Source organism: Apostichopus japonicus, chromosome 20, assembly GCF_037975245.1.
Source record: "Apostichopus japonicus isolate 1M-3 chromosome 20, ASM3797524v1, whole genome shotgun sequence".
Classification (NCBI taxonomy): domain Eukaryota; kingdom Metazoa; phylum Echinodermata; class Holothuroidea; order Aspidochirotida; family Stichopodidae; genus Apostichopus; species Apostichopus japonicus.
In genome coordinates, this window is record NC_092580.1 from 29371485 (window position 1) to 29396008 (window position 24524).

At 37.3% G+C, this 24524-nt stretch overlaps 2 protein-coding genes across 2 annotated transcripts; one reads left to right on the top strand and one right to left on the bottom strand.

Annotated features, from left to right (window-relative positions):
• Positions 1–754: 754 nt before the first annotated feature.
• LOC139961380 (uncharacterized) lies at positions 755–7595 on the bottom strand. Its single transcript, XM_071960525.1, has 4 exons — positions 7496–7595; positions 3021–3078; positions 2484–2642; positions 755–2160 (listed from the first exon to the last, which is right to left on the bottom strand). Exons 2-4 carry the CDS (start codon positions 3076–3078, stop codon positions 1559–1561), a joined length of 819 nt encoding a protein of 272 aa, XP_071816626.1. The 5' UTR covers positions 7496–7595; the 3' UTR covers positions 755–1558.
• A 4594-nt stretch (positions 7596–12189) lies between these two features.
• Positions 12190–22417, top strand: LOC139961736 (zinc finger C3HC-type protein 1-like). Its single transcript, XM_071961178.1, has 9 exons — positions 12190–12358; positions 13516–13639; positions 15033–15183; positions 15699–15782; positions 16276–16403; positions 16693–16823; positions 17184–17346; positions 18167–18370; positions 19890–22417. The coding sequence occupies exons 1-9, from the start codon at positions 12270–12272 to the stop codon at positions 19980–19982; spliced, it is 1167 nt and encodes a 388-aa protein (XP_071817279.1). The 5' UTR covers positions 12190–12269; the 3' UTR covers positions 19983–22417.
• Positions 22418–24524: the final 2107 nt, after the last annotated feature.

The following is a 24524-nucleotide window of genomic DNA, read 5'->3' on the forward strand; positions in this document are numbered from 1 at the left end:
ACGGTAGGTTTTAAGCACCTATTCATGTTTGATTTCTGCTTCATTACTTGAAATGAAATTTACTGGTGAAGAAAATGATGAAGATTTTGATGAGACTTTATTATTGGACAACAACGAACAGCCCACCAAAACCCCTGGTATTCAAAATAGTTTGCTTGGTGATCCCCCCCCCCCATTCCCCTACAGTTTTCACCTTCATCGTCTTGGCGACCCTCCAGTGGCGTATTTTGTTGTCCTGGGTATCCACAGCCACGATTTGAGATATCTATATATGTCTCGACTGCCAACTTGATAGGCACTTTGTACAATACTTATCATTATTACATACGGTTGTTGATAAATTATTGTGTTTCTCGAGGTATAGATTTGCTAAGATAAAGATAAGTAAAGATTTCATGATATCGCAAGTGAAATGTCAAACGGATTGTCTTTGCTATTTGTTTAGTAGAGAATAAGAACGAGATCTATTTATCCTGAAAACATTTTTTGTAAGATAGTGTTATTGACGAAATTACAAACACAATTGACCAATAGCAAAACGACATCGTTAATAAAATAGATAAGAGGGCGCAATTCCAAAAGCCTTGTTAGAGCCGTAGATGTACGGCTCTGAGCCCGGTAAGGTAGAAGAAAGTGAACGGATTGAGAGTAACTGTATGTGAGCTATACAGGGATCTAGCAATGAGATACCAGTTTGGCGATGAGCAAATGCTGAAGTATGACACAAGAGTGAAACACAAATATTCGTTCATAATCTTTATTTTCATTTAACTTTATTTTAACCATTTTGTGATCCCTTGTAAATAACCAAAATATTTGGTTACTTTTAAATTTTTGACTTAAATTTGTAAATCTACTTCATCTACTACATAATGTCAATTTAAAAAAAAAACAGAAGAAAAAGTAATTATCTTATGATTTAATTAATGATGCGGTGTTTGGCAAGTTGCTACGTCATAGATACATGTCACCAATGACGTAAATTAACAAATATTAATGAGGTAACGTTTTTTTGAAGTTAGACTTTCAAATGTTATAAACAAAGCACTCCCATTTTTAAGAAACGAAGAATTAACCATTTAATATTTTAGTTGCAAAGCATAGAAAGACTTGATTTTTGATCCAGGCTTTCTAGTACATCGAACTCAACCGCGTATCCTTCAACACACATACACCTTTACACACACACACTCATAATTGTAGTTTAATCTGAGATGAAATAACAAAGATGGTTATATTGTTCATAACCGGCGCCAAAAGTAAACACTTGTTCGTTTTTGAAGTTTCGTTGCTTCACTTCATAATCGTCCGAGCTGATTTATGTATATTTAAACCGGCTGCTGTCCAAAATGTCCCTTCCTCCTCATCCCCACTTGAAATTAAAAAGGACCAGCACTTGATATCATCAATATCAAGCAGTCTTGTCTGTTACATCTTTACCACTTCTGTAAAAAGAAACATTATTGTATGGCCCTTTTGACATCAAAAGCAAAAAAACAAAAGACAATATGAGACGTAAAAATTTAAATTTGTTAAAAATACTAATGGATTCAGTTTTTTAGGGAAACCCGGGAATTGAGAATCCCTGAAAAGTAGTTTCACTGTCCATCGGCGGTTGTTCGGGCTGCGTATCTGCATCCCCTGCTTCTGTTTCAGGTTGTTCAGGCTCTTCTGGTTCCTCTTCTGGTTCTTCTGGTTCCTCTGGTTCCTCTGGTTCCTCTGGTTCCTCTGGTTCCTCTGGTTCCTCTGGTTCCTCTGGTTCCTCTTGTTCTTCTGGTTCTTCTTGTTCTTCTGGTTCTTCTGGTTCTTCTGGTTCTTCTTGTTCTTCTGGTTCCTCTGGTTCCTCTGGTTCCTCTGGTTCTTCCGGTTCTTCTGGTTCTTCAACTTCCCCACCATTCGAAGGATCCATTTGCAACCCTGGTCCAGTTTCTTCATTTGTTTCCTCACTGCTGCTGGATGACCCACCACCACCACCGGTAGCGGTTTGAGCCGCAGGACGTGGGTTATTTGTACATCTACCAGAATAAGCCATATCTAGGTTATTGTTTCTCTTACATCTCTCTTTACGTAGAAGACATTCAGACGGATAAGTTCTACCGTTCGTTCCACAAACAGTCACCCTTTCTGCGCCGGCGCAGCTTGTTGGGCAATCTGAAATCCCTGAAAGAAATATAGAAAGATGAAAACAAATGTAATATGGATCATCTTTAGTCAAAACCGACACTCATGCTTTTCAACAGTATAGGTTTCGTTTTATAAGTGATTAAGTTTGGAAATACATATATAACTGTATGTATATATATAAGGACAAAAAAGAGAATTGATACGACTTGAAGTGTGGAGAGAGGCAATGAAAAGGGAGGGAGGGAGGGATGCCCTGTCGGATTATTCGATCATGTTTGAAGGGCACCACTGACACTATTTACATCTTGAAACTGGTTATACTCGCTGCTCAGTACTGCATCTTAGCCGTGTATATTTACCTGCTGGTGGTTCGTTGACGGGTCTGTTCGGGTTACCACGTGGTGTATTCACGACACCCTGACACAACCTCTGAACCTTCCTGCAGGCGTTAGCCTTCCCCTTGTCACATTGCTTCTGAAACTTTTTGCAGTTTACTGCAGGTTTGGGTTTCTTAGCAGCTGAAGGAAAGGAGACAAAAATGTCAGAATTAAATGTTATTTCATGTGTTTTGATTACATCCTTATAAGTGTATACCACCCGTTGGGGGAGGTTTTACATTCAATGATGGAAGAATTATATCACCTCAATTTTTTGACATAAGAAATAGCATGAATATGCCTCAGAATGCATCATTTAGCGTTTAACCTTTCCATTTTGTCCTAGGGGAGGATCCCCGGGACCCCCACCCCTTACCCCAACATGTATGGGATTCGGCTTCAATGATCACAGGGCCACACCCGCCTCCTTTGTCAAATCCTAATTCTGCCCCTGTCCCTTCCATAAACGTTCCTGCTCGAGACATTTACACAATCGAGAGAATCATAATTTCATCTTACCATCGACGCAGAGCGATGCTAGAACCAGAATTGCAACAGCAATAAATAAAATCCTCATCTGTTGACAAATGAAGAAACTGAATAATGAGATGCATTCTCGAAATCCGATCATGACCTAATTATCTATAAATAGATGTAATACCGCCCACTGATGCATTGCACGTGTATATCCTCTCGAGACTGCAAAAGATTATATAACGGAAGCATATACACGAGAGGAGTTTTGTCATTGGGGAGGACTTGACGTAACGTTATTAATTAATAACTTTTTCGGGTTAATCAGAGTTTAAAAATCCAAACATGCTCAACTTGAAACACCAAAATTGGTCGCCTCATATTGTACCACCTATATAACCGCTATACTGAAATAATTTGTTTATTTCTATAAGATTCTTGAAAGAGAAAGTGCCTTACATCCACGAACGCAAAGAGAAAATAAACGGTTATGATCACCGAAGCAAACCACCGGCCGTCGCTGATTTGTAAATTATCCCATCATTAATTTTTCGCACTTGAGAACAGATTGTCTCTCCTTGTTTCATCAAGCACAACTATACGTGGAAAGGACCCCAACCCCCACCCCCGGGTGAACTCAAGTCGTACGTTAGTTCTAAGTACAACTGTACAGCTCGTAAATACACCATGTAATCTTTTTCGTGACGTAGCTTCATCTGCAACTTATGGTTGTAATAACGTCAAAAATTATACCGCCACAAATTGGGAAGGATGGCATACTTCATGTAGAGCCCTTATCAATCCGCCTAAGTGGTCACCTTAGCGAAAAGCGCCGCAAAAGGAACATGAGAAATATATTGTGGCAAGTTGAAACCTTTAAAGAGAATATATGGTATAGGAATTTGGATACTGGTGACTAAAGAGAATTGCTTCTGTATGGTTATTGTACGGAAATTTGAATGTGCGATAAATGTTTGTCACTGTGTCAGCTATCCAGTGATTTGTAGCTTTTACCTAGAGAGAAATTCTACAGGGATTTAGAGACTACATTACTTTGACGAGTTTAGTGTGTGAGTCAACTAGACATTTACACAGAGTAGTCATAAAGCTGTAAAGATTGCAGACTAATGTTTCCCTATTTATAAAATGTAAAATGATCCATTTGTATGGTCTAAAAATAGCGCATCGATTCCAAACGACTTCATTGATCCTTCCTCGCTATAGCACTCAATAGCTCAATGGGTGACCTTTGACCGGAGAGCAGGACACACCAGTGATAATGATTGGGATAGGCCTATGTCTTTAAGTCACGTCCTGCAAGGAAATTGTCCATTATAAAGCTATAACTGACAATGAAATCCCAAAGCTATTAACAGTTTCTTGTTGTTGATATACCTGGATGGTTGTCATGGGAACCAGTACTGGAGCAGAGCTATACGTCCTGTTTAACAGGAAGTTTTAATTGATTGATCAAGTCCAAATTTCTACCAATTAAAGAATTTTCATTATGAGTCGTCTTAGCAACAAAATTCTCATAACAAGTCAAAGCAAGAATCTAGTATTTGTAATGAAAGAACGAAAATTAACCATATAAAAAAAAAATAATAACTAGCAAGTGGTCACCGTGAACAAACGATTTCCTTAAGACATGCCACTAGTATCCTTTCATACACCATTGCTAGTATAAGTGGAAACATTTTTTTGGGAAATGCTTAAAATCGTTACTTTAACGTTTACATAAGAAGTATAGACTCTGTATGATTATTAACTAATATTATACATATTCCTTTATATTTGTTGGTACCATGAGCAACTTTAACGTTGAACTAATCAATTCATGTTATCATCGGTCTGTAAAATTCATATATCCAGTTTTTAGTATTTTTTCTCTTTTCAATCTTACATCGTTTTGAGAAAATTTGAAGGAAAACTTAAAAACATGTCGCAAAGACCCTCCTTCGAAAATACGAGAGAAACTGTTTAAAAATGCCATGTTTTTTTACTGAGCTTAGATGTTTGTGTAAACTTAGTATACAGATTGGGAAAGTATGATATGAGAGCTGGTTGTTGCAAGAATAAACCGTGAACCGTAAGTTTTATTTTGCAACTATGACGTTTATTTCATGTTGAGGGTAATTTTGACCCGTTGAAGACTATCGGGTGGATGTTGATCACAAATTACCTGTCGTTATTGTTGTTTATAAGGACTGAAGGAGATAGAAACAATGGAAGGAATATAATGAAATAACGTCCAAAGTGTAAATAATGTCCAAAAATTAAAAGAGACGGTTCCTTGTAAAGCGTTTCCGGCTATTTCCAGCTCTTATTCCTCCCCTCTTAAGAACAGCTTCTATTGACCAATGTATGACGTGCGACAGGGCCCCAGATAACGAGGCCATGTGGGTCATACGGGCGTGGTGCCTTCCCAGCGGCAATTTTTAAGACCACTGAACAGTTAAGACCACTGGTCTGACTCCTACTTCCCGCCCTTCCCACCCCACCCAATCTTTTTTGTCGGGGTGTCTGTGTTGGGTTTTTCTATCTATCTACAATAAAAACTAGCGAGTTAAGACAAAGTTGCTTGACGTGCACGAATGAATTCAACCAAGTAGCGTGCGAGTTTGAAAACGAAATAGAGGGCGACAATAGAAATTAGTTACCGGACGTAAATGCTTTAATATACCACTACAATTTCCAAGAAAGACGTTCAAAGGACGAAAACGCTGGGATAAATCCGAAAGACCTAGACTTTTACAAACTGAAATTTTGATCCAAATTTTGCTTCTTCAAAAAAGTCAGATACCGTAAGAAGGCTAAGATACACCAACTAGTAGGCCTAGTACGGTCGAGTGGTATGGTCGAGTGGATAAAGGCGTTATCATTAGAAGCTGGCAATGAAACCAAGCACTTGGGAGGTCGCGGGTTCGACCCATGTTCGGCCAAAGTGAGGTGCAGTGTTCATCCAGGAGAGTTCCACCGTTTTTCCCATTTGAAATAGTCTACCAACTTGTATAAAATCCACAAATGGGCTAACCCTGTAAATTGTCTAGCCATCAGTGTAAGTAATAATGCACATGTGGTTGCTTAGCTTCGTAAAACTACTGTTTATAAAAGGACACAAAAACTACCATCATCTTTAGTCTATATAACCAAGATCTTTGTGAAGACCAACTCCCCCAAACAGCTCAGAACAAAATCATTCTAATTAGGAGATATCTTAGTTTAAAAAGTCGTGTCTGGGGAGATGCCATTTTGTAAATATGTGACGTCATTGTGCCAATAGGACTGATCTTAGCCATTTTACTTAAATTTTCTCTTTCATTTTCTTTTCATATTCTCGTGGTAGAATATGATAACAGTGTTGACACTGTAACCAATGCCATCATTAAGAGTGTTAAAGAGCTAGCTCAATAATTTAGATTCAGCATTTGCACATACACAAAATCTACATTACGGAAAATAAACATTGTAAATTAATACTGAAAGCATGAAAGAAAGGAAGTACAGGTGGTGAGATGATGTCATATGTAGACTTCATCAAGTCTTCAGTCTTGTATGTGAATAAAAAACAAATATTCTTGTAGTATATAATAATTAAAGGTTGGTTTATGTCTCCTTTCCGTGACGTCTGAATAACGATTATGATGTCGACTGAATGATGCCTCTGTGTTGTGGGTATATGCCAGCAGACTGATCATGTGGCACTGGATACTATATAGGAACAGTGACAATTTATCAACTCAGGAAAGGCTCTCGTTGGGTCATTGTCAATCCTATTTTGAGTACTTCTGGGTATAGGTTTGGTAACATTGTCGACCAAATTCCCTATTTAGCTATTTCAGACTATGGCTCTCGGACAGTCGCGGATGAAATAGAAAATCGTCGGCTAACTTAGCTTCAGTTGTAAACAATATGTTTGTTCTTACAATTGTTGATATTTCTCGACATCGCTGGTAATACTAAACACATTTGTGACATGTAGACAAAGATATTCTTGGGTTACATGTACATGAATCGGTCGTGAAGAAATGTTGTATCCGAACTGCTCATAGAATTTTTAGATTTTAGAAAACACAACTTGACATTATATCCCTTGTAAAAGGGTTTAATCTTATTGTGTGACATATAATGTGACTTATAATATACTGATCCAGTTTCTAAAATATGAATAGCAAATGCACAATACAGTATATATAATGGTTGTCATTAATGTACAAGAAGCGCCTATACAGGGAGAGCAACATCGACAAATAGAAAACATAGATATTTGTTGTTAACCCACAAAGGTCGAGATCGGCTAGATAATGAATCGTTCGTATAAAACCTTTTTGTTTTATTTGAAAAATAACATTTTCGAAAGTTGCCTGTTTATGTTACGAAGTTTATGTACACAAAGATTCAATAATAATAAATCTTCAAACTAGCTATACAATTTCACGACAAATTCCAAAACAGTAATTGATACAAAGACTTTTATACATATGAAACTAAAAGCAAACAGTAAAATGTATAGAACCTACCTTGAACTGTTAAGTTGGAACCTATTCGATAGATTTGTACAATTGATGTTCAACCGTTTCACACAAAGACGATGGTTAGGCAATTAATATTGTTTACACTAGTCTGGTTTTATAACAACTCTACAGGCAAGAAAATCTACGGTAGCCTTAGGGGCCATTTCAAAGTGTAAATTAGTACATATCCGGTATGACATCTTTCCATCATATTTACATATGCGTCACTCGTAATGAATAATAATCATTTTCAGTAATGTATTTATAGCTAGATGTTTGCCCATTATGTTGCGGTTATATGATTGACAAGTTTGCCTTGCCCGAACTATATGTTCTGGCCATGTAGCCTAACGTCCTATGCAAGTTGCATCAGAGGTTTGATTTCAGGTCTATATTCAGGAAGAAAATCTGATAGGAGTAAAAAAAATTCTTGTTATTAGACTTTAAGAATGAATAATAGAAATGATGAATCTAACTAGTAGGATGATGAAAACGATAAATCATAAACTTCACACAATGCATACCAAGGGAGGATCCACTATACCTAAAAAGAGGGAGGTGTAACCATGGAGTCGTTGAAACAGACTCCCATGTGAGGAGAGGTTCTGGGAGTGCTCCTCAAGAAAAAAAACACAAACATTTGGACTTCAAATGGTACCTTATGAGGCATATTTTGGCTACAAATTAGGTCTAGAATTGACAGGTCTTCAGACAAAGTTGTGCTAAAAACTGATATTAATATTTTTTGTGGGATTAAAAACGGAATTTTACAACCTTCGCCCCCTCCGCCACATCCCATCCCCACCGCCTCGGACCAGAGCTTGTCGACAGCTTACGTTTACTCCACATTTATGCACGAATACAGCAAAAATCTACAAGTGACTAACACACTTTCTTATGGTTTATGGTAAGCGTTTTTGAATTTCTATGACGTGTTGTCGGGAAATGTGTGAGTGAATACGCTGTAGTTATTGTTTGCTTCAAGCACCCATGGGAGACAGTCGTTATCAGCTCGTTCGCTTGCTATATGAGAACGGCGTATATAGGTATGGCATTACTCTAAAGCTACCCCCCCCCCCAACACACACACAAATATATCCCTTCCTATATATCCCCATCACCCCTCACATACTCTGGTTCTTTTACAGCTAATGCAAAAAGGTCTGCAAAATGTACGATGCTGCATGAAGACATCAAAGTAACAGGAAACTTCAGAATAGAAACAAATAATATCAGCATCATATCAGCATCATATTATTTAAGTATGTCAATCAAATGGTTTATGAGATTAATGTATTCAACATTGTTCTTTCACTTTCACTAAATCCGATGAGATGAGATGTACCCTACCCTTGGAAATAAAGTTTAATGCATATTCCATCTTCCCTGAGTCCCAGACAGGGTAACTCGCCACCAACAACTTTCTTTTTAATCATTCATCCTGAAACGCTGTAATCAACTCTTCCTGTCCAATTAACAAACCAATGAAACCATTTATTGTATGCAAAAAAATCACAAGTATGTCACAATGTCTGTAATGGGTGAGGAACGTTGAAAGTACACAAACAGTCAATTTGAATTATAATTATTAATGACAAGATATAACGAGATGTATCTCCCTTCGGGAATCAAAAATTGACCATTACTAGGGACGTGGACTATCACCTGTAAAATGAACAAGGGGATTTAGGAAGTTAAAAATTTGAGGCAAAGAGACTGTACGTGCAAGATACGCACATAATACGATTTTGCCTCTTAAATTTGTGAAATAGTTGGTGACTGCTATACTGATACATGATTAACAATTCTTTTGGACATTATTAGTCTCACCATTGTGATCTTCCTCAAGATGGGGATGGGGGGTGGGTGGGGGGGGCATTGTAGCTGGAATGGAGTCTCAACTGAGTAACATTCTCGGCGGTGTGCCTAAGTCAGCAGATCATTGGCAAAATGCTGCCCGCGCACGCACTGAGCCCCACCAGCAGGTTTGCAAAGCCTTGTTAATGTACGTGTGCCTTAATTTGAGTGTGAGCGGCTTTAATTATTGACTTTGTAAAATAAAACACCGGTTATTAATACGGTACCACATTTAAAGCCACCAGAACAGGGACAAAGGTTTTTAGTGCCCCCCTACAATCAGGCTTCAAACCACAAAAAGTAAGTGTAGGGTGTACACAACGCATGAGTGACAGCTACTAAAAGTGGCCCATTTACATCAGGTGAATACCTGCTGATAGCAGAATCAAACAGCCTGCTATAAAGGAAAAACAGGCAGGGATTGAAGATGGAAATAAAAGCCTGGAAAATTAACAATAAACATATATCCCTGTGATATACGAAGTGAAGTTTTCGACGGATTAAAGCAAAATTCCCATGCCTTTTGGAATGTTATTGATTAATCAGAGAGTCCATGAGGAATGATTGCAATGTCTAGATTCAAAGTTTGGAAAGGATCTAAGTGAACATTTTGGAAGGTTTAATGATTCATGTATAGTAATGACATTACCTTCCGCTTAGCTCAAACTGCACTTGACTTTTCCTGTTTTAATTGTCAATGTTAGTTGTCAAAGCAGTGGCGGCGGAACCGGGGGGGCTTGGGGGGGGGGGCTCAGCCCCCCCAATAAAAAAGTTGAGGGGGCAAATGCATGATAAGCCCCCCCAATATTTACCAAGGCTCCGAAACTTACATCTGCCCATTTTTCAATGCATACTTGTCGATCTGTCCGATGCACACGTATACTCTATAGGTGTAATAATTTAAGTAATTGCTGGGGGACCCTCGGCCCGTCCCTTGGCTATAGACCACATTGTCACCCCAACCGCGTCTTCACGCCCCGTGAAAAGTGGAAGCAGTGAGTGTGAGTACCGGTGAGCGTAACACAACTTCGTCTTAGGCCAATGACTTGCCTCATTTCAGCCAGTTCTCCAACATCCCCTTACTTAGTGGTGGATCGAGCGTCCATATATACAGTCAGGGCGGATCCCCCCCCCCCCTGACGGACTCAAATGGACTGCTGGCGCCCTTTTCAGCTTTTCACTACTTTTTACTTATTCGCGATTTTTGACTATTTTATTGCGCTCTCATATACCTATTGACATTTGTCATATTCTGTCGGTGTATTTTCCGACAAAATGGCGACGACACCTATTTATTCTCCGTTTATCTGCAAATTAGCAAGGCCCCGGAAAGGGTCATTTCCTGCAATCTCGGGAGTATCTTTACTCAAAAATTTTCTGTACGCTCCGCGCCAACCTGTGGTGGCGCTCCGCTTAGATAGTGTCGAAAGCGCCCCTACAGACCATTCTTGCCCCCCCCCCGACCAATACCCCTAGCCCCGCCACTGCCCTTACTACACTCAAAAACGTCTTTGCGAGTACACTAAAAGTAATAGCAACTCTCTTAAAACACCATCGAATATACAAATTACAATGTTTTTACAGACTTAACGTGCAATCTGAGAAATTGCAGGCTTGAGACACATATTTTAGGGCCAGGTATTCGCAGCATAAAACACTCGGGAAGTGCCGTTTCCGGTCATCTGGGGGTTTGAAAAAACCCAAAATTTTCTTGTACGCTCCGCGCCAACCGATGGTGGCGCTCCGCTTAGATAGTCTCCACACATTAGCCCCCCCAATAATTTTTCCGTTCCGCCGCGCCTGTGTCAAAGTAGGAAATTTCATAAAGTTAAAAAAGGAGCGTTGCGTGTGCATGGTTCTGATAGTATTCGCTGGTGGATATTTAGTAAATAGTTTCCTAGTAAATTAGAACCCGTATATACGTACAATTTGAAGAAAGAAGTGAAATACCCTGTTCATTGAAAAATGCTCTACTATCATCTGTCCCAGCGGTAAAGATTCCTTACTATATGTGATCTAACACTTGCAAAAGTTTATGGATTATGTAAAATTAAATTGGAGATAAAGTACAATTTGCTTATAGAGAAGGAGTATCCTGTATTGATGCTATGTGCTCGTATACTTATCCACGATAACATTTGAATAGTAAGGAAACAACTATATCAGAAGTATTTTTCATGACTGATTATTATATTGCTTTCAACACAGTATTACCAAATCAATTATTAAAAAGATCTGTCGACAGTCACTAATGAGCCTTGGCTTATTTCGCTGGTTTCAGCAATTTCCACATGGATGGAAAAAACCAAGTAAAGCTGGATAAAGGGTTTTCGGAAATTTCAAAAATAAAAGTTGGTGTGTCACAGGGAGGTCCACTATCTGCTTTACTCTTTACTATATACAGAGATGAAATCAAGTCAAACGAATTTATTTCGCTCATCAAATATGCTGAGATACTGCTTCGTATCAAATGTTATGAGTAAAGTCTATTATGCTCTCTCTGGGTTAGCAATATATTGTGCCCTGTTTTAACATTTTGTGCATACTGTTTTAATATTGTATTTTATTACACCGTATTATAAATTAATTGAACGCTCCACGAGTCATTATATTGTGCGGTGTTAGAATAATATGGAGGGCCAGCACCTTTATGAAAATAATATGAAATCTAAAAAAAAAAAAATTGTTTTCTAAATTTGGAGCCAAATACGGAGGATAAAGATGACTTTTGCTGTTTACAACTTTACACGTTTTCTTAATTGGAGGTCCTTCGGCCCATAGACATTCGCAAAGAGCCATTACAAGAGGCAACGTAACTATGGAGTAGTTTGTTAAGAAAGGGATTTCTATCTTTTGTATACTACCGCGACCGCTCTTCTTGTTAATAAATTTAAAAGAAATCCAGTTATAAACGACTCTAGAGATGGACGTTGTTGAGCGAAGTAAACCCAGACGAATAAAAGCTTTGTTATCTTCATTTCTTAGAAGGGACCAAGAACCGGAAATAAATAGGTGAAATGCCGTTGCAGTTTCATTACCAGTAAAATCGTGCGAATACTTTCGTCAAATATATAACCTCTGTGCTTTGGCATGCAGCCTACGTAGGCCTAGTTGCGCGATACCGGTTAGGATTATGACTTACAGTGTAGGGTACCTGGAATGGATGTGAATCAGATAGTAATTACCTACTGTATGCATTCTTGGTAGATGCCAATTCCTTATCCAGGTTAGCCTATTGTTAAAAGTTACTATACATATGATACTGGGTTGATAGAAAGTCACTATGTAAGTAATCCTAAGAATAGCTACTGTAAGTCCTATGTAATCCTAAGTAATACTAAGTATATATTGTATTCTATGTAATCTGTACACTAAGGGATGTTATCTGTCTCTGTGACATATGAGATGAGAGTAATAGATCAGTAGAGCATACGCTACCACGGTGTGCAGTTGTATTTTTCTTGAGTTGTCTCTACAACAGTTGCAGTAGTGCCACAGTTCTTGTTATGCGAAAAGTCGATTTCCTTTTCGATCAAAATCTCAAGAAGAATTAAACACCTTATTGCTACGTTATTCTATAATGCTGATATTGATGGGATTTACAAAAACAGAAGGAATGAAGATGTATAGCCTACCTAGGTTTTATTTCATTTATTTTTGTTGACACAACATGGTACAATGAATAATAAAAATGAATAAAAATAACAGATTTTAATACACTTTGTTTAAATGTAGTGCTAAAATCAGGTAAGTAGTGGCTCCTTGCTCAACTTTGGCCAGATTTAACAGGCAGCAAATTGTAGGAACCTATTAAATGAAATTCACAAAATTTACATTTAAACCAAGAAACTGACTAATTGCTCAATTGAATTGATGTCTTAAACTTCACATTCAGCTTCCTATGATAAATTTTCCTAAAATTGTAAAGGTAATGAGAATTCATATTGTGTTTTAGAAGTCATATAAGTTTTTGGTTGCTGTTTGCTGAAGCATTCTTTCTTGGCTGCATTTAAGTAGTTTTTAGGAAATGCACTTTCAACAACTGAGAGTACAAATAGAAAGCCAGGCTTCAAAATATAAAAAACATTGCACAACAGATTCCTTTCCTTAAAAAACTATAAATGAAGCGTGTTGACAATGACCTATTTTCCTTTCTCCTGTTTTTGCAGCACTTCTGATCCAGCAAGTCATAGTGAAAGTGATGCTCCATCTACACCACAGGAAAGTAAAGTATCAGTAACCATAACACCGTTAAACAGAGAGAGTTTCCTACAACGTGTGGACTCCTTCAGTGTATCCTTTCAAACAAAGTTTGCATAATTCCATTTTCTATTAATTTTGTTGTAAGAAACTTGCATGAATGGTTTAAAAGTTTACTTTTCAGTTTACTGCAAGTGGAGGATTTATTTATCTATGGTGTTCATTCAGATTACTAAATCTTGTTGTACACGTATATTAAATGCCAATGATAGGTATAATTCTGTCCACTGTGGTGTGCTGTGTCTTGATGAACAGAACTTGGAAAATATATCATCACTTTTGATGTACGGTCAATTCATTTAAAGGCATTGAAGACTCGCCGCAAACCGCGTGCGGCCTTCTGAAAAAGTTAATTTTCTGTTGCTTGCAAGTGACATTTTGTTTGTGTCCCTACAAAATGCAGACAGTAATGAAACGTGATACCTTGTTACCTTTAGCTGGACCTGAGATGTCCATCGCTGTATCGTTTGTATACTGTGCTGTGGGTATTGACCGCAGCTGTATGTACTGACTGTACACTAGTGTCTAATTACCCGCGGTAGCAAGCTGTGTGTGTATATTCTGGGATCGATGGTGGTGTTTAGCACTTCTGTTACACCTCATTCGAAACTAGGTCAAAATTACCGGCATTAGACGTTCCTTTTTGCGCGAGTATTCACACCCTTTAAGTTGCAACTTAGATAGATAGATGATTTATTCAGCCACATGCATAAAAATACAATGGAAATTGTTCAAACACAAGAGCTCTAAAACAGACATGAAATTGAAAACGCATAACGATGAAACCCAATTAAAAGTGATATTGCATGAGTAATAAATACCGGTAGGCTATCGACAATGGTATAAAAACATTACGAGTGATGTTACGTAGTGATATGTTAAATGTAGTTCCTTCTGTATCACATTACTAAAGTACCTGTGTAATTTACTAATTGGTAGAGGTAATGTTGATGACAAGGTATTATACTTTAGACCATATAATGGAATAGTAGCTTAGTTTATATGATGATTTGTTGTAAACATGAGTCACAAAGGTTGTAATTATTGTAAGGACCTCTGTATGTATGGCACATGTAGTAAATATTAACTTCTTAGATAACCTAGGCTAATAGCAGATGAAACAGACCTGTGTCAACTGTCAAAATACTATTATTTACAGTTAACAAAGTGTCTGACAAAGCCATCCATGTACCATTCTTACTCAAAGAACGATTGACCATGCTAGCTCCAATGTGGCTCATCTTTTAAAAACCCAGAGAGTTTTCAAAATCTTTTGATGTCATTGCAATACAAAGTATTACCTTGCATTGATATCATAAGTAGACCCTAAAGTACTCGGCTTGTTACTTGTTTCACAGTTTACGCTAGTTTTGTTTGTTGATTTCTGTAGCTTTATTTTATGGCTTTCCTTGACAAACTCTTTTAGACATCAACCTGGTTTGCCAAGCCTCATTCCCTGTCTCCTCTACACTGTGCACGATACGGCTGGAAGAATGTTGATGTTGATTCTCTGTCCTGCGTCAGTTGCAAACAAGTTCTGTATGTCTCTCTACCTCATCCTTGGCAGAAAGAGGAGTGTAAGAAGTTTAAGCAAATTAATCTTCCCCTGTTCCCAGTTTGTTGATGAAATCAAGGCTTAAAATAAGTGATGGATTTATAACAAATTGTGAGAATGCCTGTTCAGTTTGCTGTGCCTCTAAATCTCTCACTGAATTGAAAGTAGAGATTTTTTTTGCCCTTTTGGTAGGATAGTTGCCATTTTGATTTGCCCTTTGAAGTTTGCAATTTTAGCCAGGCAGATTAAAAATGTATTGTGATAACTACTTAGGGCTGTTATTTACAGTAGCTAGGATTGGATATTGTCAACAGGAGAATGTTGCTCACTTTGAGTATGTTATGAGTCACAATATGCATCACTATGAAACAAGGGTTCAATTTGTAGAAGTACTCAAAAAGGACTCTGGAGCTGGATGTGCAAGTACTTGTTTAAGAGTGTTCAACGTTGCTCCATCGTATCCATGCTTGCCATAGATCATTTGCCTCTAGATTTTGGAGTCCTCTTTTCACACTCAATCTATCTGTTTAATTTCAGATTCCTTATCCTGTGACAAAGTGAAAGAGAAACTCATCTCAACTCATGGAAATATTTGTCCATGGCCAGAAAGTCCATCACCAGGTACCAACATTTTTTTTACTTTTGATATTTATTATTCAATACTCCGAACTCGAAAGTAGAATTGTCAAATGGAAAATAACAGAACCGTTGAACAGAGGATATCAACCCCTTTCTCGACTAAGTGAACCATCCAGCCCTTAGTGGATGGCAATCCCTATGTAGTCCTTTCTTTGTTGGGGGTGCCTATCAGATGTTACAATACCTTGATTACCATGTAACCAAGGGATCTCACTCCAGTTTCATTTGATGCAACCCAGAAAAGTAGTAAGGAATAGAGATTTTAAAGAAACAGTCAGCTTTTTTGTCAAACAGATATTTTGGATAGAAAACTTATTACAAAACATGTGCACAATATTTATTTTAGTTTATATCTAGAGGTGCTATTGCATTTTTATTTGACTTCAAATTTTGTTTTGCTGCTGTCTACTTCAGGTCTGTCCAGGTAGAATAATTACTCACTTGAAATTCTTGTTAAATTTTCTTTTGTTTTCAGAATCATTTGTCAAGATATCAATGGTTCACCACAAGCAACAAGTCGCCTTGTATCACCAGAGGGTGTCTGACCTCACAAATATAACCAAACATCTGCCAAGATTCGATTTTTCAGTCCTAGCAGATCAGGTAAGATCAAGCAATAAGTCATTCAATCAATCAATCAATTACATTCACCAGTGACAAAATCAAACAAATGCTCTAAAGTTCAAATTACTGTTGAAGGGCCATTTGAAAAAATATATATATATAATTTTACCATCAGAGAAGTCAGCAGGACATAACTTGTTCTTATTTAATTTCTTCTGCTTGATAACTTGTAGACATGTTATTTACTTACTTATTTATTTCTTTATTAATATATTTCTTGATTTATTATCTATATATTTATTTGTTATCATTTTGTTTCATCTCTCAGAATGAAGAAGATGCTTTCATTCTGAAAAGCTTGAGAGAGTATACAATGGAGAAAGTGGAGAGTGGAGAGAATGTTGATGAAGATGAATGGAACATGATCATCCTCCTTGCTCTATTTGGCTGGCAGAAGAGGTAAAAGCTGTATTTCTTCTCCCTGAGTGCATGCAAGAAACACAGGGGCAAGGGGTGGATAGCTGCCCTATTGCATCAAATGAGCCAACTGAATTGTTTAAGTGTAAAAGAAAGTGCATCTGGGATAACACCACCAGAAATTGCAAGCATTGTACTAATTCTAAGGGAATTAAACACATTTTTAATTTCTTTAAGCCGAGCCTAATTGGTAGCCATGTTTAGTGGGGAGTTTCGTAGGGAGATGGGGGAGTTGCTTACTAATTAAAACAACATGCTAACTTTCTTTGGATATAGAGTTCCTTTTGAGACTGTAAAGATACATGAATTTCATATCTGTTCACCTTTCTTTGTTTGTTGCAGTGGTGATCCATCCTTACCAGTAGTATCGTGTGAATGTTGTAGAAAACAGGCAGGTCTCTGGAACTATACACAGAGAAAGGCTGACACGGATGTGAAAGGAGAAGAAAACGTTGACGAGAAACAGAAGGAGGAAGATGTTGAACCACCTCAGAAAAGAATTAAAGTATGATACATCCTTTTGATATATCTCAAAATATCTTCATTAAATATTTTTCGAAACAGTTATATTAAGGCCGGTCTTCCCTTTGATATCTTGACTGTCATGAGAGTCAGGAGGTGAGTTTGACATTTGCGCATGTACTAATGAAACAGTGCAGCATCTCCATATATGCATGTATATTGGAGCTTGAATGTGTGCTACACACATGTGGCATATGAATGTATGTATGTTTTTCAGATCCTCCTGCAACCAGGAACTCACGAAGAAGCCTCATTGGCTTATGAAAGCCGCAAGCTAACCGAAGTCGGTCTCTTAGATTCATTTTTAACGTCCATGATTATGAATTGTCAATTGTCAACAACTCTGTAACTGGACGACATACATTAATCTTGGAGTGACTCAAACTCCGGACCTTATAATTGAAAGGCACCGGCGTTAACCACTGAGCTAACACGCCTAATATATATATATATACCTTTATGTCTCTCTGTTTCCGTGGTGTATTGGTCTAGCGCCATAACATGCTATTCACATTAAATTTGCATGTTTCATTATTATACATGGTCCACAAGGATTGACCTTGCTTAAAAGTTGTTTGAATCTAATAAGTTAAATGCTCCCTTATTTGAGATGTTTGGAGTTATATAATATTTTAACCATTTCACTTTTATGTTTATCTGTTAGGATTTCCCTGTGTACTTTATCAGTATCTGCAAGTGCCCTTTAAGCTTGCAATGTTGCCATGGTTTTCATGGACATCTGTCACAATATTTTGAATGAAATAGTCAACTCAACATGTCTCTCGTTTCTTTTATAATTTCAGAAAGTAAACCAGTCAACTTTTAACCCGGCAGTGGAGCATAGACCGTGGTGCCCTTGGTTACTCCCTAGTTCAACAGATCAAAATCTCGCTACACAAGAAGATGATAATTTCAAACCAGCATGGCAGTTACTTCTAGATGTTTTACTCTCCAAAGCAAATCCTTCGAAATTTGGAACAACATCACCTCTCACAAATAAAACACAGGTTGGCATCGATTTACATTTTTCCATGTATTTTGTAAAGTTACAAAATTCTGAATAATGTTAAAAGTATTTGGATATGTGTTACCTGCTTACTTTCTTTACACTGCTAGTATGAAATAGGCAATTGACTTGTAACACAGTAACACAATTGACTGTAACACACTTGTAATGCAATTGGCTGTAACAGAGCCAGCTGTATACATGTGCAATGTAATATCTAAAAGTGTAGGTGTACAACACTTTCACGGAGGACCAACCTAGGCTAACCTAGCCTACTGTACTTTCCACATAGGAATAGGGGTAGAAATTTTTTATGTCATTTAAAAGGTATGCTAATTACCAGCTAATTGCACCTTCTAAGGACACAAGAAATATATCACATTTTTATTACATTGCCTTAGTTGCCAGAGTTTAGTGTCACACATTGGTCACGTTCATTTTTGAACACAATTATGTAACTTTACATGATTATGTAATTACGAAATGTAACAAATTTGTTTTCACTACTTGTTACTAGTTACTTACACTCTCTGCAGTACATGGTATGATCCAGGGTAAACTTAGGGTTTTTCAGGAACAGGGTCCACTTTCCTTTAGAGGTGGCCCTTTGTTCACAGGTTGTTTGGGTGGAACCAATGGTCCCTGGAACTTAACCCAGGGTTCATTTGGCAAACTTGAAATCTATAATATTTCAATTCTTATGGATTTACAGATCTATAATGCAGCAACAAGGTTGCACGACTGAGAGATTTTACATTTGCTCTTCATTTCTGCTCTAAAAAGATAAGAATTGTGTCCTAGAGCAGTTGATTGGTTAAGTGTTAGTAGGCAATTTAAAAATTGGCTCCTACTGGCATGTTTTCTCAAGGCTGTGAGAAAGCTGTTTGGCAAAGTTATGGGTACACTATGGTCCCTGGTCCTCATTTATTTTACACTTTTGGCTTTGGTAGTATCATATGAAACATGTCTTCCTATGAGAATCTGTTCACATGCGAGGTAATATTAGAAAATAATTGATGTTTGGAGTGTAGTGCTAAATACTAAATAATAAGACCTTTGAGGAAGGGTAAATGTTTGATAGTGAAAATTTTTGGTTTTTCTACGAGAATCAGAAATCTCTTTCCCTTTCTTCTTCGTTTGACTTAATTGCTATAATTGGCACAGATGAAGAAATCACAAAACTTTAAAATCTTGATCTAGAGGTAGCAATGAACTTCTCAGAGGGCTGTTTGAACAGGGTGGATATTTTCTGCACACCACATAAATGTCACACCAAGTGCCACCTTGACACTGAATTATTATAATGATAAACAGCCTGATTTGTTTTGTTTGAAGCATTTTATTTTCATCAATCTTTTTATCTATTTCTCAAGCATTTTTGTATTATAGTCTGCAATTGTTCATCTACGAGAAATTTCATCCCGTCTGATAATGACTTTAATTTTGTTCTTGACATTGTCGTTAATATATAAGTAATATGACTTTCTTTTGTTTTCGTCCTTCATCTCGTTTATCCTCAGACTCCTCCAAGTAGCGCATGGAAGGCTGTGAGGAGAATAGTTTCATTCTGGCAAAGTAACGAGACTCCTCAAAAGGCTGTGCCAAAGACGTGAGGTGTTGGTGGATCATCTCTGCATCTGAAGAAAGGACAGTCACTTAGTCTTGTATAGGAGATATGTCAAGAAGCTTAGATACCGGGTGAATGTCAGGTGACCATCAGGTGACAATCAGGTGACCAAGTAACGATCAGGTGACCAAACTGAGGACAGCAGGCTTGGAAGTGTGGTTAGACTTAATGCCTGTCTTAAGGACATTTACCAGTTTGCCATGGACAAAGAGTGATAACTCAATTACATCTAATATGTAATAACTAATTACATATGTGATAATTATATGTGATAACTAATTACATCAGAGATTTGAAGAAAGGAAGAGTTTTAGCTGACACCATTTTTTGTTTTAAACTCATACTAAGGTATCTGTCAGTCAGTATTGATGGATATAAGTAACAGGAGACTCACACCTTACCATCAGTTTTAGTCTATCTGATGGAAATAACGTCGTGAACAACAACTCCCCCAAAGCAGCTTAGAAAAACCATCTTCCATTTGGGAGATATCACAGATTTAGTGTTTTGTCACTTACCAGGCTGGAGACTTGATCAAGTCTAAATGTGACACCATTGGGCCACGTGTGATGTATTTAAAAAAGTTTTTTGTTGATATATACAATGTTTAGTTTCTGTAATGGAGACGGGTTTTGCAAATGCTTAAATACAGAATGCTTGAACTAATGATGACAATTGTTTCAGTGTCAAAACTGTTAACATTTTATCTTGAAAACATGAAAAGCATAACAAAGAGAAAATAAAAGGTTTGAGATCCTAGTGGCACTATGACATCACAGATTCACACAATCACAGCTCCCAGACAGGACATTTAAACTAAGATTTATCCCAATCAGAACAAGCATACTGTATTTTAGCTGTTTGGGGAAAATTTTCTTGAAAAGGAACCCTCACATATGACCCAACGATGATAGTTGGGTTGATGTCCCATTTAAGTTTGCTTAATACTACTGTCCATAGTTTACAAATCTAAGCTGGACTTTGACTGTTTATTATGCTTGATAAACCTACCCGTGGGATCAATCGCTCTTGTAGTTATACTTCCTTCCAATGTTAATATATGCATGTATTATGCACTCTACACAAATATAGCAAACTACTATACTGTAGCTCAACTGTTTTTGAAATTTTCTGCTCTTATAAAGCACTGTTCATTCATACTTAGTAAAGATTCCTAAATCCTATTGGTCCATTCAGGTCAGCTGACCGTGGTTAATCCTGTGAGTAACGCACGGTAAAATTACGGGGCATCACTTTAATAAAACTTTGGTTATATGTAACCAAAAATGTTTTGTTTTATTTTTCCCCCACACAAATGGTAGTGTATGAATGAACGGGGTTAATCAACGGTCTAGCATGCGTTACTCACATGATTAATGCACTCCGGGTGTTAATGCTATTGCTGGATGCACTCGGGCTCCGCCCTCGTGCATCGCTTGCATTATCCCCCGATCGTGCATTAATCCTGTGAGTAACGCCGTTGATTAACCCCTTATTATATGAAACATAAAAGACAGTCTTGGTAGTGAGAGACTATAAAAGTCTATAAGATGACCAAAACTCTGAAAAATCAGGTAGCTATATGCTGTCAAGAATCTAGCAGGCATTATTGAAAATACTAACTACTTGATATATCACTTTACTTGAATCATTATTATTTATATTTTCTTTTGTATGATCTATACAAAGGTCAATACAGGTTGTTTAGAAGTCTAATTTCAAGAAGGATTTTCCAGTAACTGCTATTAAGACTAATTCATGGAAGATATCATAATGCACGGAAGATTTCACAAATTCATAATCCCAGTGGAGTTTGCGTATATCGTGCATTTTAAATATATAATGAATTTCCATGAAACAAGTTACATCTGTAGTTTGTACATGTTTGTAATTATGACAATTAAACAATATCACCAGCAAGGAGACAGACTTGGGTAAGTATTTGACATGTTACCATGGTTACTGACTGACTTATCACTTTGCAGTTATGAAATTAATTCAGATTTAAATGTACCTGAACTTGCTTCTCACACAATAACTAAGTCTCTCATGGTTTTACCTAGTATCTATATCAGTATATGTTTGATAAATTTATTACGATGACCTAATAATGTGAAAGCTTGACTAGTGCGACCGTTGGCTATTGTACCATTTCTAGTGTTAAGTGTGGTAGAGTATTTCAAACCTGTGATTTCAGCCCATGATAGTTTAAGTATCATTATCAATAGAGAGATAGTAAGTCCTCGATTTGAAAGCTATGCAAAGCCTCTCTGGGCTTCTCTAGCATGCCAAGGATATAATTACAGCATGCCAAGATCTTCTTGCACATCCATTCACTTCTTTCTCGTAACATGTTTGTTTTACAATTTATACATAAGCTTTGATAATCAGTGACAATAAAATATGTTTTTTCAATACAAAGCACTTATTTGTCCTCTTGATTTGTATTGTTTCATTTGTTATGGGGGTACTGGCATATTAGACCCCTCCCTCCTTTAAGTATGGGTTGTTTTTGTTGTACCTTGTCCTTCCATTTCAACAGCACCTGGACTTCACTCTCTTTTTGTTATTGTTTGAAGTACTCAACTACTTTAATGTGGCAGCTAGTGCACATAATCTGTTATTTGGGGAAGGATTTATTTGGACCATGATCTGACCATAACTTATTACTTAATCATGTTCAAATTTGCTTTAGTTCGAGTCTTCGACAGATGATACACTAAAAGAGTGATGAGTGAAGTGAGTTTATGAAATAATATTTTGTCGGGAGAAGTTTGTCGGTAATAGCAGTAATACAGTACTGATAATTATATAAAGAACGCAGTGTGCCAAAAATGGTTTTACTGTTCTGTAATAAAATAGCTCTAATGCTTCACATGAACAAAGAAACGGAAGGTCTTTCATCATGTGCAGGGACTAAGTAACATTCCTGGCATGGTGTAAACTAAAAAAATATTGTGATGGCGCTATTGCGAAATACATCCTTACTGTAATCCTCGTACTGATTTATGTCATGAATACATCTCAGGGACACCTACAATGAATTGTTCCATTGATTTACACACTTTTTACGTCACTTTTCAAGTCCGCTAGAGAATACAATTTGCCAATTCCATCAAGCATGTGATCATCGTTGATGATCATAACACCTATAAATGTCATGATACCACGATCGTTTAAGTTTGAAGCTGGGAGAGAGGAGCAATTTTATCGTACAGAACCTCAACCCATTCGACTGCTCGTTAGGAATAATATCCACATTTAACCAACGAACTTTAAAACGATTCTAAATCGATTTCAGTCATCATCTGTAATTTGATTATTCTCACCAAAGGATGACATAACGTACAAACTTAAAGTGATAAAAATCCCTGATAATGATTATGTTGAATGAAAAACGACAGGGACGTAAACTATATAGGCCTATAAGCTTCCAAAGCAATCATATGAAAGCATGATACTGTCACTTTAAATGGTTTACTTTGTCTATTTTAGTTAGTGGTGGTGGTGGGGGGGGGGGCGGGGATTGGGAGAGGATATGGTTGTATAATACTTTAAGCACATGCTAAATAACTTCATATATTTTGCCCACAACTTGAACGCATTGGCTTCTAATCGCCCACGGTAAAATATACGCAAAGACATTTTCTCCCGACGACCGCATATATTTACAGTGCATAAAAAGTATGTATTGACTAGGCCTATACAAACTTAATGCTATGAAAAATGTTACTGACAACACGTTTGTCAACGTCAAGTCATTTTCATATTGCATTCGAACCTTTACGAACGAGTCGTTTACGAAACCGAATATGCCAAGGTTGAAAGAAGTATAGTTTTGCGTCGGTATTTGTTATCATGAATATTTTTGTAATTGCATGTCGCGATAGAATATGATACGATTGGGGAAAACGTTCTCGTTTGACTTTCTCGTTTGACTTAGACATAGCGGAAAACTCACACAGAGATTGTGCTTCAATGACAAAGACTAGGAAATAAGTGAAAATTAAAAAAATATATATAAAGAAACGCAACACTTTAATGGGATTCGAACCCGGGCCTCCCGCTTTACATGCGGGGGTGGGAGGGCGGTATATCACATCCCTTCCTCTCCATTGCATCCTATATATCAAACGCAAGCTGTGACCCATGCGCATATTAGTTGAGCAAAGAGCATATTTGGAAAATGGTTGTACTGAGTAGGCTACGTGCTTGGCAAAAGCACACACCATACTTATCATATGAAAGTAAGTGATTTGCTTTTTACGCAGTGATGTGTAGTACAATGTCTTGTATCCGATAATGTTCGCTCATGTAGTCATCATATACAGCGATACTGGATATAATAAGGAAAACAATTGTGCCACAGGAGGCTATAACATTTGTTATACACGGGGATAGTATTGTGAAAATCTGTGACATTAAACTTCGTGAGGTGATCAATTTAAAGCAAAATTATTTTAAGATGTTGTACACAGGCTATACAAACACTAAGTATACATAGTCCAGGTTTTGTTTACCATTCTTA

Bases quoted from the DNA above. Each gene is read 5' to 3' on its own strand.
- LOC139961380 (XM_071960525.1), bottom strand. From the start codon at position 3,078: ATGAGGATTTTATTTATTGCTGTTGCAATTCTGGTTCTAGCATCGCTC. The intron at 2,643-3,020 runs GTAAGATGAAAT...CCTTTCCTTCAG, and splicing joins AGCATCGCTCTGCGTCGATG to CTGCTAAGAAACCCAAACCT. The intron at 2,161-2,483 runs GTAAATATACAC...TATTTCTTTCAG, and splicing joins CGTCAACGAACCACCAGCAG to GGATTTCAGATTGCCCAACA.
- LOC139961736 (XM_071961178.1), top strand. From the start codon at position 12,270: ATGGACGTTGTTGAGCGAAGTAAACCCAGACGAATAAAAGCTTTGTTA. The intron at 15,783-16,275 runs GTACCAACATTT...TTTTGTTTTCAG, and splicing joins GCCAGAAAGTCCATCACCAG to AATCATTTGTCAAGATATCA. The intron at 18,371-19,889 runs GTTGGCATCGAT...GTTTATCCTCAG, and splicing joins CTCTCACAAATAAAACACAG to ACTCCTCCAAGTAGCGCATG.